This window comes from Myxocyprinus asiaticus, chromosome 8, assembly GCF_019703515.2.
Source record: "Myxocyprinus asiaticus isolate MX2 ecotype Aquarium Trade chromosome 8, UBuf_Myxa_2, whole genome shotgun sequence".
NCBI lineage: Eukaryota > Metazoa > Chordata > Actinopteri > Cypriniformes > Catostomidae > Myxocyprinus > Myxocyprinus asiaticus.
The window spans coordinates 38,276,493-38,292,765 of NC_059351.1; the positions used below are offsets into that span (position 1 = coordinate 38,276,493).

Sequence of the window (16,273 nt, forward strand, 5' to 3'; positions counted from 1 at the left end):
TTTATTTATTCTGTATTTGCTTTCCCCATCTGTGATTCAGTCTGGTTTAGTGCTAATGTAGTGCTAGTACATTAGTGCTAATGTAAGAGACTGATCATAAACAAATCTACATATTCCTGTACACTAAAAAATATATCACCTGTTGGATTATTATGAATGCCATACACTACTTCCCTGTCTTTTAGTGTTTACCAATAGTTTTTATTTTTCTATTTCCCTTCAAAGCTGCCTGTCCAGTATTGTGCAGTGGCAATGGACAGTACTCCAGGGGCCGATGTCTTTGCTACAGTGGCTGGAAGGGGACAGAGTGTGATGTTCCTGGTAACCAGTGCATCGATATTCACTGCGGCGGTCACGGGATCTGCATCATGGGCATCTGCGCCTGCAATACAGGCTATAAAGGAGACAATTGTGAAGAAGGTCAGGGATAAAAATAATTGAAGCAAGACTACTGTGTGTGGGCTTGTTTTTATCAGTGTCTCTGCTTACATAGGGCCAGTTAATCAACATTAAATGGATATTAATTATCCATTTGTCAAAAATGCCAACTGACCTGGAAACTATGTCACTGAATTACTGTAAACATCCATCAATTGGTCATTGTTGGTTTTATTTTCTGTTGTGAAAAGTTTTACAGGGTTTTTAGTAGGGTTCCCCTATCAGAGATGTTGTCATCTGAAGTCTGAGTCCATAAGAGACTCATTAGAAGTCCTAATGGAAGCGTTTATCTAACACTGCTATTTCCAGCCTTCTTGCCATTAAACCCCAGTGCATTACACCATCAAAGATGTGCAAGATAATGTGTTATCAACGTGATCACTGATTACACATTGGTTCGAGGGGAGATTGTTTTTTTTTTTTCTAGAGGTGTTTGAAAGCTCTGTCTCTACGGACATGGACAGGGTTTTCACTAGACCTGATAAAAGGAGAGTGTGTGTGTGTGTGTGTGAGAGAGAGAGAGAGAGAGAGAGAGAGAGAGAGAGAAGAGGGGTTTGTAGTGTTTGAGAGAGAGAAAAATCTGTCCGGTTTATATCGCCTTTCAGTGTCACTTTGCTTAATGAGCAACCAAATGCCTTGCCTGTAGCCATCAAAGGATCTTTTCTGCTTTTGACCTTCTTTGATAATTTACTGTCCCTGCAATAATCATTACACATGAGTTAATAGTTCAATATTCCAGAAACAATTGCCATTCTGCACTTCACAGAGCAAATAATTGCATTGACATCCAGGCTGATGCGCAGGTCTCTTAGCCATCAGTGCTCAGCCTCATGTTTACCGTGATTGAAAAAAAAGATGCTAGATTACAATTGATTTGTGGACTTAATTAGCTAAATTAGCTTTGTGCATAGTGCTTATGTTACCGTGACTTGGCACGTAGAGTACACAGGGTGTTGTTGATTTATTTCTTAATTTTTATGTAAGACAGAAAGATTTCAATCCTGCAGTTCGATCGTAACGATTTAACACGGCCAACAAATACAATGACATACATTTCCATTTCCACAAAGTAAGAGAGAGAGATGCAAATGCAATTTAGGGAGGTAACTCTATTTTCTGATCATGAATTGGCCTGTTGTCAATCAATGGTATGATTAAGCCCCATCAACTACCACACGATCGCAGGAATTAAGGGTTACTGAACCTCAGCCCTCTCTCAGGGGCTATTCAACAAACAGACACACACACACAAAACAAGCAAGTCTGCACAGTAGCCCCTCTGGTGATATAAAAGTATTGCATAGCCCTGTCTCACTCCCAGAATCCAACCCTGCTTGCGCCTCATTCCCTACCTAAAAACTGCTTTCCCATCTGTAGACTTCTCCCAATGAGATCTTCAACACACATTGAACGTCACATAGATCATGCCTCAGTACATGCACCGTCTGATTTTGCTTATGATGTGTGTGAGAGGAAACTGGAATTTTCGAGAGCCATATAATGTGAACCCCACAGTAAACACACTTTGAAAGTTAGCAAGTGATGGGTTCCAGTGAGATGAGAACATTTTAAGAGAATTGAGTTTATTGATATAGCCCATATGTTTCATTTTAAAAACAGTTCACCCAAAAATGAAAAATCTATTATTTAATTACCCTAATGACTCTCCAAACCTTTATGACTTCTTTCTTCTGTGGACAACAATGGTGAATATTTAAAAAGTCTTCACAAGGTTTGCTATAATGAATCTTGACTCCGTAAAAGTAATCAGTATGACTCATGCACTATATTATAAATCTTTTGAAGCATTACAAACACTTTGTTTGATTAACAGAACAAAATTTAAGTCATTGTTTACTCTCAAATCAAATCATATTAATATTTTAAAATGCTTAAATCAAATATGGTGGTTATGTCGATAACATCAAACATCATTGGTTCTGATTACGTCTCTTGACAATGAAGTTTCACAAAGAAACTAAGTAATTTGGATTTGAAACAACATTATGGTAAATATGGAATAATATGCAAACAATAGTTAATGCATTCTAAACTACCATAAACTAAATTTATAAATTCACATTGACCAAGATTCATAAATTCTAAAAAAAAAAAAAAAAAAAAAAAGTTTATCCTAACTAATGCATTAATTAATGGGTAACACTTTACAATAAGGTTCCATTTGTTAACATATGTTGATGTGTTGGGTATCATGAACAAACAATTAACAATATAATTTTACAGCATTTATTAATATTGATGTTAGTTCATTGTGCATTAACTAATGTTAACAAATACAACTTTTGATTTTAAAATGTTAGTATATGTTGAATTTAACATTAACTAAGATTAGTAAATGCTGTAAAAGTATTGTTCATTGTTAGTTCATGTTAACTAATGTTGTTAACTAATCAAATGGAACCTAATTGTAAAGTGTTACCAATTAATGTTAATGGATAGAACCTTATTGTAAAGCATTCCCCAATTTAAATTTTTAGGAGAACTGTCCCTTTAACCACACCATATACTTGAAGGACATACTCCACAATGCATGGCTGGGGATATTGCTAATCAACATATTTGTGTTCTTTTCAAACACACAGTGGACTGCCTGGACCCCTCCTGTTCATCTCATGGTGTTTGTATTCATGGAGAATGCCACTGCAATCCAGGTTGGGGTGGTACCAGCTGTGAGATACTGAAGACTATGTGCCCAGACCAATGCTCGGGACATGGAACCTACCAGACGGAGAGCGGTACTTGCACCTGCGATGCCAACTGGACTGGGCCCGACTGCTCCACTGGTAGTGTTCCTTAAGTTCTGCAACCTTTTTACCTTCTTCAATACACTCACCTCAAGATGTTGTTCTTTTTATTTGCTCAAATTCTTTTTCTGATACACTGAAGGCTGCTTATTGTCTTGCTTTTAAAAACATAATTATTTTCTGTCCTCTCCTCTGTTTAATCTGTCAGTAGAACTTCTTAAAGGCAGATTTCAGTTAACATAAAGTACACTGTCATAATGAGATGACAATCCATCAATCCATCAAAAGCCCAGTCCCTCTGTTTTTTACCAACTGCTGGTGTTGTATGTGTGTGCACGTCTGTTTGTGCTAGTGAAGATACTGATCCTTTTAATAAGAGCAGTATTGGACTCCTGCTGTTTTAAGACTCAACTATAGTCGGCCTTTTGGTTACACAATGCTATTTTCCCAGCAGCAAACTCTGTCTAATGAAAATACTATTTCACCCAAGAGTCCTAAACAGAAATCTCTTTCTCACTGCATCTGTACAGCTTCAATTAGTGCAGCGTTAATGAATGACGTCTGTGCACTCCCCCTGTTTGATGATATCGACAGCAGCTCACCCAAAAGCGCTAATAAAATTAGTTTTGCCTCTTTTATTCTTAGATAATGAGAGAGAGAGAGAGAGAGAGAGAGAGAGAGAGAGAGAGAGAGAGAAAGTATGACGTACAGAAGATGTCTCCGAAACCTAAGGCAGCTACATTGCTGCCCAGTCAGTCAATGACTTCACAGGCAGTTTTTTTTTTTTTTTTTTTTTTTTTTAGTATGACAGTAACTCCAAAAGAAACTGGTTTCAGACACACTTACAATTCTGCTGAAAGGACTCTTTTCAACCAGGATGAATTTCCATGCTGGTTAAGGCTTGTTTATGCTGATATGTGCTGGTTTAATGCTAGTCTAGTTGGTGGGTAAGCACTAGCCCTCAGCTAGTGAAGTTGGCCCAAAAATGAAAATTCTCTTAACATTTACTCGCCCTCATGCCATCCCAGATGTGTATTACTTTCTTTCTTCAGCAGAACACAAACGAAGATTTTTAGAAAAATATCTCAGCTCTGTAGGTCCATGCAATGCAAGTGAATGGTGATCAGATATTTGTAGTCCAAAAAACACATAAAGAAAACATAAAAGTAATCCATAAGACTCCAGTGTTTAAATCCATATCTTCAGAAACTATATAATAGTTGTTGGTGAGAAACAGAACAGGATTTAAGTCCTTTTTTACTCTAAATCTCCACTTTAACTTTAACTTTCAGATGTGAAAGTGAAAGTAAACTTTCACCACGTGACATTCAGATGTAAAAGTGAAAGTGGAGATTTAGAGTACAAAGGGACTTAAATTTGGATCTGTTTCTCACCCACACCTACAGTATTATATCGCTTCTGAAGATATAGATTTAACCACTGGAGTCGTATAGATTACTTTTACTGTATGTTTCCTTTTTTTTTTTTTTTTTTTTGGAGCTTCAACGTTCTGGTCACCATTCACTTGCATTGTATGGACCTACAGAGCTAAAATAGTCTTCTAAATATCTTTGTTTGTGTTCTGCTGAAGAAAGAAATTCATATACATCTAGGATGGCATGAGGGTGAGTAAATGATGAGAGAATTTTCAATTTTGAGTGAACTATCCCTTTAAGCAAATTAAGAATCCTGAAGACACCATCACACCAGCATACCAAGCTGGAGGCCAGCATGCAAAGCACAATATATGATGGTCCTTTCAACAGTGCTGGTCTTTTCAGCATGGCAATGATCTAAAAATATTTCAAAAGAGCTTTAGACATAACCAGAAAAATATGTAGATGCCTATCTGTAAAAACTAATTGATAAGTATTTTCTTTTATATTTTAAATATAATTTTTGAACAATTTTGTATATATTATTGTAGAGCTGAGGAGGGCGGGGCCGGGCTGGAATGAGACACACCCGGTCCCCAATCAGCCTGATGGGGCGCACGAGGGATAAAGGCGGCCAGGGACGACAGTTCGAGAGAGAGAGAATTACAGACAGCTGTGCTGTGTTTTTAGTTGTGTGTTTTTGGTTGTGTTTTTAGTTAATAAATTATTATTTAAGTTGTCAAGCCGGTTCTCGCCTCCTCCTTTCCTCTAAACCCCCTTACACTGGTGCCGAAACCCAGGAAGGAGGAGGGATTCCCGTCGCAGAGTCCTCGACACTGCCGTCCACCCAGGGGAGCGCCGCTGCCGTCCGACGGGGGACGGAGTAGCCCGACTACCCGGACGCGGGGAACGGTCGCCGCCCGCGAGGCGAGTGGGGACGGGACTCCCTGACCGCCTGGAGCGAGGGAGCCGCTGCCGGGGGCGGAGTAGTGCCCTGCCGTCCCCCGGGAACGCGGAGGGGTCGAGAGAAGACCGCCGTCCGCGGGGAGAGGAGGGAAGCGACTCCCCGACCGCCTGGAGTGGTAGGGCCGCTGCCAGGGGCGGAGGAGAGTCCCCACGGGACGCCGGGAGGAGTGTAGAGCTGAGGAGGGCGGGACCGGGTGTGTCTCATTCCAGCCCGGCCCCGCCCTCCTCAGTTCTACAATTATATTTTATAATATAATATGTATTGTATATTATATAATTATATATTATATTTATATATAATTTAAGATATGATTTTATTTGTTATCATAATTTTAAATCAATTAATTAATTAAATATACTCCATCAAGGACAAGTCTCAGCTGCCTCCGCTTCTGAGACAGTCAATCCACATATCTTATCACGTGGCTTGTAGTGCATGACACCGTGGAGACTTTGCATGTGGTGGCTCGTGCTACTCTCCGCGATCCACGCACAACTTACCACGCGCCCCATTGAGAGCGACTAATCGCGACCACAAGGAGGTTACCCCATGTGACTCTACCCTCCCTAGCAACCGGGCCAATTTGTTTGATTAGGAGACCTGGCTGGAGTCACTCAGCACAACCTGGAATAGAACTCGCGACTCCAGGGGTGGTAGTCAGCATTAATACTCGCTGAGCTACCCAGGCCCCATCAATTACCATTTTTTATTCTTTCCACCAACCATTGAAGTGCACTCTGTTTACTGTTTACTGCAAAGCCAGTTGTTTTCGGACACAGCCAAAGAGAGAGTGAGAGAGAGTAGGCCATCCATGTAACAGGGGCACATTGAGGCACTTAGTGTGCACACTCTGGCAGCTACTTGTGGAAAGAGAAGAGAGTAATCCAGATTGATATAGTACAGTTGCAGCAGCGAGTTAGAGGCAGCTTACGACTCGAGCTGTCAGTTTTCCAGAAGTCCTTCACAGCAGCTGCTCTCCATCTGTCTATGTGAACTTTTTCCTCTCTCTCTTTCAATCACACTCACGATCCCAAGGAAATGGAGGTGAACTTCAGGGGAGTCTCGTCTGATGAAGGCTCAAACACAGGCGCCTGCACACGCACACACACGCTTTGATGGGGTGCGTCACTTCTGCCCACCTACAGGAGCCGTAATAACAGCACACAGCTGGGAAGCCAACCACAAACTGGCACTTACCTGACCCAGTGGCTGATTTCACCCCCGCTTTTCTTCCCTTCTGTTGCCTTTTCTCGATACACTTTCACCAGCTCTGGCTGAGTGTCATGTCATGGATTCACACCTTGTCAGGAAGCACAGCAGAAAGAGTCAGAGAGAGACGGTTGAGGGAAGGAGTTTAACAATACCCCATCCCATGATTTGTCTTTTTTCTCGTGCCTTTTTTTTCTGTCTTCCATGACAGGGTGTGTCAGAATGAGAGGCTCTGGTGGAATGGTGTGTGGGCTGTTAAACTGCAGCTTGCTGCAGGCCTGTCTGTCTTCATCCGCTATTCTGTCAAACCCACACACACAGAGATTCATAAACCAAATCACTATCAGACTCTTTTCAAAGGGAATCGTTCAAAATGCGCCCAGTGTTTCCCTCATCAGCTATTGTTGCCAGTTATGGAGGACAACCTTCCATTTACGGATGGGCATGATAAACGTGAAACTAGTTTCTATTCATAAAAATGTGTCATTTCTCTATGGAAGCTTCACGTGAAATAATTTGTCAATGTGGACAATTTTTCCTGTAAACATGCCAAAAATGTTTGAAGAGTACAAATCTACGATGAGAGAAGATAATAGAACACTTCCGGCTTCAATCCCAGAAGTCATTCAAACGTGCTCCTGATGTTTGGCAGACCACACTGGAGTGTGGATAAATTGATTTATTTTGGCTTGACATTGTTTGCTTGCTGTTTGCTCCAAACGCTGTGGGAGGCCGGTCTTTTGAGTGCGGGTGGAAAGTTCAGCGTGTCAATTCACATCCGTGTCTGCACGCTCTGATCTCTCTTTCCCTCCCCCCCAAACACACCTTTAGCCAGCCCCCCTCCACCAGATTCTCCTCACAAGAGCACACACACACTCGACTGGGTCAGACAAGGTTGAGATATGTCATTGTTATGGGGTGTTGGGTGAGGTAGGGCAGACAGTCTCCCCTCAGCCACATGGCCCACTCCACACAGCAGGGGTTCGCAGTTATCTATTTCCTGTCACAAGTTTTTCACACTTAAAGTCAATAACTTTGATGTGATGGTTCTCAGTAATGTAACCTCTGCTCCTGTTGTTTTGGGTAGAGACAACTGTGCTCGAAAATGTTACTAGTTTGTGACCTTAAACTTTGGGTATGCCGCTGTCAAGACAAAAATGGGAATTACATTTTTCATGTTTTTTGTGTTTGTGCACAGAGGTGTGTGCAGTGGACTGTGGCTCTCATGGTGTGTGCATGGGAGGAAGCTGTCACTGTGAGGAGGGCTGGACGGGTACAGTCTGTGATTTGAAAGCCTGTCACCCGCGCTGTACTGAACACGGCACCTGCAAGGACGGCAAATGTGAATGCCACCAAGGCTGGACCGGAGAGCACTGCACCGTCGGTAAGACACATACACACACACTCGTTGTCAGTTTGCTCACAAACAGATATACCTCTGTCAATGCCCATATATATTCACACAAGAGTCAGAAATTACATGGGGTTTGGGACAGAAATGCTACCAAAAGTGACAAAAATGCCCCAGATATTTAAAATCTGGGGGCAAAAATTGCCCTGGTAATGCCTTGACAGAAAATGTATTTCATTTAATTGAGGTATTTGACATAAATAGAGGATATGTTGGTTACTTTTTATGGTTAATAACTAAAAACTTACTAACCTTTTCTGTGTAAAGCTATAGCCAATTTTACAACTTTTTTGCCATGACGATGTAATGTCAACAAACCCTAAAACCCGAAAATGACTGTAAAAATTGTGACTTAAACAACATTACAGCTGAAATAATACATGAGTTTTAACAGAAGAATTTATGTAAGTGCTTTTATAAAATTATAAGCTTCACATTTCTGACTTTAAACCCTCCAAAAATTGGCTTCATTCACTTCCATTGTAGTGCCTCACTGTAACCTCCATTTTTGATTTTTTTAAAGAAAATGAGGAACGAGTAAATACATTTTTGTGTTATTCAGCATTATGCCACAAATGCTGTCGATTGAGCTTAACTTGTATTGAACCCAGAACATTCCCTTAAAGATTCCTTCACTGATATGCACTGTAATGTTTTGATGCTTTCAAACCAGAAATGATGCTTTGGTTTTGCTACATTTGTCTTATTAAGGTGTACTTCATCTTTGAGCTTGTTTGATAGGATATTCCCTTTGTCTTTCTTCATTTCCTCCACACGTTTCGGCTGTCCCACTCTCTCCCTCCACCTCCACAGGAAGGGGACTGCTTGTGTTTGTTCTGTTTTGTACCTTCCTCCTGACCTTTACTTGCCATCAAAGGCTTGACATTTTCATTGCAATTGATGCAGGTTTCCACAGGGGAAGACCTGTTATGAAAATCACAGGTTTCCTCATCGGGGCTAAATGACCGGGGCTGCTTACACAAGCAATAAACTCAGTTTATTAGTTAAATGTAAAAACGAAATGAGAAAAACTATGTGAAAATGGCATGAATGTCAGAGCCATGGCATACTAGCTTATTTGCTTCCCTGCTGAAAAGACCAGCTCTGGCCAGCTTAGTTCTGGTTTAGTGCTGATCTAAAGAAAGAAAGGAAAGAAAGTTCTTTGGAACAACATGAGGGCAAGTAAACGATGACAAAAGTTTCATTTTTGGGTGAACTATCCCTTAAAGACCATTTGCTCGGTGGTTGTTTACCCGTCAGTCACTAAATCTGGTCATGTTGTTAGTATGTTGGCTACATCCTCCACCAGCTCAACTCTCAGCAGGGTACGTCAGCTGCTCCATTACTCAACACGACCGATCGAGGTATGCGGCCTCGTTAGCAGGCAGGCCTGTTTCGCCAGGCAGCTTTATGAGAATCTGGCCGGCATTTAGCTGTTCGTCTTCCAAATTAGCATGGTTAGCACATAATTCTGTCATGCTCTTCTGTTCGAGCCAGCCACCCACACACCACTCACTCCCGACTCCAAACTTTACTGCGTAGAGAGCCTTTCAGACTTAGATCACTTCATGACCTTGTTGGTCTAAGTTTAAAGATTATAAATGGCTATATATAAGTCTTTAGCAGACTGTACTGTATTTTAAATAAAATGTCAGTGACTTTTTCTATCGGATTGGCCAATTTTACAGTTTCATTAAAGTGTTCATGCACTTTAATGAATTTCTGTGTGTTGCTTTAATAGGACAACAAAAACGTCTAAGGCTGTGTGTAGTTTGCGTGTGGCCCTCTAAACTTAGGATGACTAGATAGATGTGTATTTGTGAGAGGGCACAAGAGGGAGCTGAAATAATTATGGTACCTCATACATCATGTGTGTCAGACTGAGATAAAGGGGTCTCTTGGCTCCATGTAGGGGTGTGTGTTTATGTATGTGTATGTGTGATATTGTGTGTATGGCCTTCCCTGCCCCTCTACACCTACTCACTCTCATTAGACCTCTTCACAGTGAGTCCACACACACATCTCCCCTGCATTACCAAAACTTGCATCATCAGTCTTTCAAACCCTAGACACAAGTAAGACAGCACTCAAACTGACCAGCAGCATCTAGACACTCACAATCTACTGTTTCCTTTTGTTATAACAGACATGAAGTCTCTCAAAAACTTTGGATTTAAGGGTAGTACTACATTAAACATTTATACGGTGTTGTTCTAAAAAAGATTATCTTATAAATATCATTAGTTTGCACAGTTATAAGGCCCCGTTTAAAAATGTTAATAGATATGGATATAGCAAAGCAAAGTGTGGCCTTGTAATGCTTTAACCCTCTGGGGTCTGAGGGTGTTTTGGGCACTGGAGAAATTTTGACATGCCTTGACATTTGTGCTTTTTTCAGTTGCTTAAAAACATATTAATGGGTAAAGTCTGTTAACACTGTATTCAGCACAAACTGGGCTACAATAATATGTGAGCAACATGTATGTACATGTTTGTATTTTTAAGAAAGTAACGTTTATGCGTGGTTTTTGAAAAAACAAAAATTTTAAGTCACTGAAATAAGGCCATATAACACATACTAAACATTTGTTCACAAGACTTTTGAGAACTGGATCTTGTAGCCTAGTTTTTGCTACAAAATGATGTGAAAACCATCCTGATCACTCATTCATACAAAACAATATAGTCATTTAACTTCTGTAAGACACTTTTAGTGTTAGAAAGGCCATATGCGAGGAGGCGTGGATGATCATGAATATTGATGTGATTCACAATGAATGTTTGTAGCTTATTCACAAAATCAAGTTTAAGTTAAAAGAAGTAATCTGACTATACATTTTCTTTACATAAAGACTTAACTTAAAAACTTTAGACCTACACTACCGTTTAAAAGTTTTAGATCAGTAAGATTTTTTAATGTTTTTAAAAGAAGTCTCTTCTGCTCACCAAGGCTGCATTTATTTGATCCAAAATACAGCAAAAACAGTGATATTGTGAAATATGTTTTTGAATATATTGTCAAATGCAATTTATTCCTGTGATCAAAGCTGAATTTTCAGCATCATTACTGCAGTCTTCAGTGTCACATGATCCATCAGAAATCATTCTAATATGCGTATTTTCTAATATGGGCATATTTACAGCACATTTTACACATTTACACCCGAACAGATATTTGCAAGCACAAGCTTCGTTGATGATAATGAGGCAGCATAAACACTAGTTAAAATATAATCTAAACATTCATATTATTTTTCTATCATATTACATATCATATTTATATCAAATAGCATACAATTTAAATACCTGCTTTAGCCGAAACAACATTTAAATGTAACTAAAACTTGCCTATTAGGACATATTTCAAATGTCAATACTTTGAATACTGGCTGGCAAGTCTGGAAATAGTCCAACTAGTAAAATATGTACGTTTATATAAAATTGCATGTCAACTAATGTAAGTAAAGACTTACTCATCCGAAATTGTATCCTCGGCTGGATCAAGTTGCTCTTCAAAATGCAAACGGTCATCGGAGTCCCGCTCTTCTTTTGAGGAAAATGTGAATTCTTCGTTACTATCCAGGACCATCTGTAGAGCTTCCTCACCTGTGTAGCGTGCCATCTTCCAAACGTGCAGGAAAGTGAATGAATCAGATGATGAACTTAATGTTTTTTAAGGCATTGTTGGAGGCATTTACCATTTGCATTGATCGCCTCAGCACATTACCGGATGAATAGCGCACCCTGCTGGTGGGTGGGATCACATTAGCGATAATTAGATGAGCCAGGAGAAACTGTACATCTCTTTAGTTTCATACAGATTACATTGCAGGAGAATATTTGTTTTCAATTTGAATTGTTTTATTTAAAAGTAGACATTTTAAGCTTTCTTTAGACATATGTTTCATGTTTGTCTGATACGTATTCGCTGAGTTTCAGTTCATTTTTGTGACGTGTTTCAGAAAGATGCTCGCGGAGACAGAGACGGCTGAAAGCGCGTCCTGTTTATTTTCTTTATTTTACAAAAGCACAAGGTTTTGTTGTTATTGTGAGTGTACACAAATAAAAGTAGACCCTTTATAGTTTCTAATGATGTCTTACACTTATCTGTATGCCTAAAAATGACAGAGTATTTTAAGTTGTTTCCGCTGTTATGAGGAAAAAATCCAGCAGGATGCGCCGGTGCGTCTGTCGACCTCTGAGGGTTAATGGCTGAAGTCAATCGTTCGGTTCGTAGTACATGGTGAAAGTGAGCTAAATCTTTTTTTTTTTTCTGAGCAGTATGAACATTAAAAAAAAAAATCTGTTCAAATCTGATATGGGCCACTTTAATATGTGCTGCTAGAGCCAATGCATCAGCAACCCTAGAATGGACCATCAAATCCCAATTTGTGCTTCGTTATCATAGCCGCACATACAGTATGTGCTGCAGCCTTCAGCTGTTGTCGTCATTCAGTACCAGCAGTACCTTACTTGAAATACAAATGCTGAAATGCTCAAGGTGAGTCAGTGAAAGAATGTTGAAATAGCAGATTTAAAGTCATAATGATATAGCAGCCCATTTTACTTCAGTAATGTGACATTTCCAAATGAAACAGGATATATAATGAGATAACAAAAGTTTAAATAAGGCAGTAGTTGGATTTAAATGTTGAGAATTAATTGGATAGTAAAAAGTGGGTGTCCCTTAACAGAATAAAGCCAGACCTAAATAGAAGTAACTGTCACAGCAACTGTCTGTTCACTTTGCTGACTGAAATGGGTAAATTATGAATGTGAATTTGAACAAACAAAGCAAAAACATTGCAAACAATCGCAAAAAAAAACAAAAAAAAAAACAACTAAAACATTCTGAACGTTAAGGCCTGAAATGTAAGCGTTGCCAAAATTGTCAGCCCATTTTGAAATGAGATGACTTTGATTTAGCTTAGTGAGACACAGATCTGTTTATTCATTTGGAGATGATTTGGGAGCTTCACGAGAGAGGGAGAAGGAGACCATGAGTGTGAAATATTTCTCACGCCACAGACACAGACACCCAAAACACAATTTCTGCCAAAAGCACGTTCTCTTGTCAGAGGCAGCGACGATCTTTTCAGATAGCCCGTTATTTCAGGGGTAGTTGAGAGTTGTTAACAGGATCTGTGGAGCAGCTACACTCACTAAATGAAAGCCTGTTGCTTAAATGTGACATTGCTGTCTGTCTCTATACCTTTGACCTCAAGTATTTACTTTAGTAAACAAGGATGAGAAATCACAGAGCAGAACTGAATGTAGCATATAATATGAATATACTATATTCTATATATTCTGGAACGTGAATGGACTCTGAAGTGCATGGCTCATTTTTGCTGAAGCTTTTCTTTGTAATAGCTTCTTAAAGATTCTTTATGACTTAAGAAAAACAAAATTTGTGTAGCGCGGCTTGTCAGAAGCCTTCCCCTGCCAGACATTTTAGATTTTTATTAAGACTTGTATGCTTCATTATGCCTTGTGCCTTTCCAGATCATTCATCAGCAACACAGCTCTAACTGTGAGAAAGGCATGGATTACAGCAAGCTGTGCACACACATCAATCAACCCTGCAGGAGCGGCTCTCTGTGTGTGTAGATATGCTTGTACATATGCATAAGGAGCTATACACACATACAAAACGCATACAAAATCATTTTTGCAAATTTACATACTATAAAATGCACAAGCTGGGGCATGAAGACTCATATCAAAGACCTTATTGGAGCAAAGCGATTCACTTGGCAGCCATCTTTATAACGCCTCTGGCAGCTTTTTTTTTTTTTTTCTCTAGTTATGCAATTACAGCTCCTTTCCACTTGAATAGAAAACACCGAAATCTCCAAAATTGCTTACAAAGGTTACATTTCAATAACATATTTCAAATCACTAATAAAACACTGATAACAGTGGTATAACAAATTTAGTCTCTTTTCCTCAAATCAGGCTGAAAAACTGTACACTGCTTTACTTTTTGAGAAGCAATATTGGGGTAAGAAGATAAGACTTCTGCATAGACTGTGTTTTGTCTTCGCTATACGCTATGCATATCTTAATTTCATTTAAACCGACTGACCTTAGTTCAGGACACTCTGGGCTGTCAGTAAAGGGTTTAACTTTTGACACACCGAGTCGTGTCAAAACAACATGGCGCAGATCTCAGCAGAGGTTGTCTTCAGGAGAAACACCAACAAAACTACAACTTGTAAGAAACCTAATTAAGTTTTTACATTGAAACCTGTTTGAATCAAAGGATTAGAGTCTCTAGTTTCATCCGATATGCCATTTTGAAAATGTAAGCAATTTATCGCAAAATGACCACTGACATGGACTATAGGTCTATTTTTCCCTTAGAAGTCCTATATTCACTGTAATTTATCACATTGAGAATCAATCATTTCATCCAAAAACGGAAACATTTTGCTTTCAGAGGCTTTATATGGCGTTAGGATGAAAGTAAAGTGCATTTCTAACTGTTCTGAGATCAGTGCAGAAAAACAGCACACTGGAGGTTAAGTCATTCATTAAATAGGGAGCAAGGGAGCATCCTATACAGTAACTTTCCTTTGTAGCCAAGTGCAATCCAAACTTCTGACTGGGACAATGGTAATCAATACTTAGATTCAGAACTGATGATGTATAATTTTATTTTAAAATGGTTGGCAGTGATTGAATGATGCTGACCGCTACTTTGAATCAGATTTATTAAGATAATTTCTGATTGGTAAAATTCTTCAGCACTTTTGTGTGTGTGTGTGTGTGTGTGTGTGTGTGTGTGTGTGTGTGTGTGTGTGTGTGTTTATTAGGGGCTACTAGTTATAAATCAAATAGGAAAATTAAAAATGTACACATCAATATGGCTTGGGTCTCAAGAGGTGAAAGCATGTTTTAAAACTTCACAAAATGTAATTTATATGCGTAACATTTTTTAAGAAGAAAATTAAACTTAATTCCAGATATGTCCTCTGTATTTTAACTGAAATACAAGACAAAATATACTGATTAAGAAAATGCTTCTTGCATTGTATTTTACAGATTTTTCCAGCTAATTCACATGCACATTCTATATAGTCTATACAGACTGATCACACTGTAAATTCGGCAACAGAAGGCTAAAAGTTGCACTGCTGAAATTGGTCTGTGCTTTCCGAAATTTGAAATATTGTCCACCAGTGGCTGAAGATGTAAGTGTTGTTGAGTATATAGGCATGTGTGAGCTCCCATTTTGGGGTAAAAAATCTGCAAAAGCGAGTATTTTAAGTCGTAAATGATGATATACAGCAAACAGGAATGCATATTTTATTTACTCAACACCCTAACCCAAACCACAACACTAAACCTTACCGTCAGTAAAGTAAAATTTTAAATTTTGAGCGAAAATACAACGTCAGAATCATGCTCACCTTTGTTTATATTATTGAAATTACTGAGAAAGAACTGATGTTTCGGAGGTTGCGCTTGAGGAAATGTGTTCCCGGTTGAATTTATGAAAAATGTATGATGGGGGATGTCGCTTGTCAGTAATCCGTTTGAATGGGGTTGATTTCAGGGTACAGTAACTTTCGGAAGCAGCATGTCGATTTCCCATGTGATCATGTTGGCCAATAAGGTGATTGACCCTTTTAATTTAAAGGTGGGACTTTCTTTCCTACAGCCAACATATTGAGCATTACAGTTTCTCCAGTTTATTTTTCTATAAGTGGCCCATCTCATCTTCATTATACTGTCTCTGCAGTATAAGCAACTTACCAGTGCAAAATCTGGTAAATTAAAATTTACCAATGCGAAGATTGTATAGTAACACATACATTTTGAGTTTACGTTGATGCCTTTGACAAAGTCATAGATTAAAAAAGCAGCATACTGTTATGTAATATTGAAATGCCTGTCCCTCAAAACCTCAGGTTCTCTTTTCATCACACATATACACACACCCACACATGCATGTGCACATGCCTACAGATAAATCAATAGCACATACTGCAAGTGTTGAAATACTCACAAACTACATCATCTTAATCTCCAATGGCCTCAATTCTCCCTCACATCAAATCATGTCAGATTCAGGGTAAAAGTCAAAACACAGCATGGACTG

General features: G+C 39.2%; 1 protein-coding gene across 1 annotated transcript in view; it reads left to right on the top strand.

The window, feature by feature from the left end:
- The window catches only part of LOC127445439 (teneurin-3-like), a 362,775-nt gene that overhangs the window by 262,290 nt on the left and 84,212 nt on the right, over positions 1-16,273 (top strand). The window contains exons 12-14 of the mRNA XM_051705512.1: positions 226-420; positions 3,042-3,242; positions 7,954-8,139. Coding sequence (XP_051561472.1) covers positions 226-420; positions 3,042-3,242; positions 7,954-8,139 — 582 coding nt within the window. The remainder of the gene's footprint in view (positions 1-225; positions 421-3,041; positions 3,243-7,953; positions 8,140-16,273) is intronic.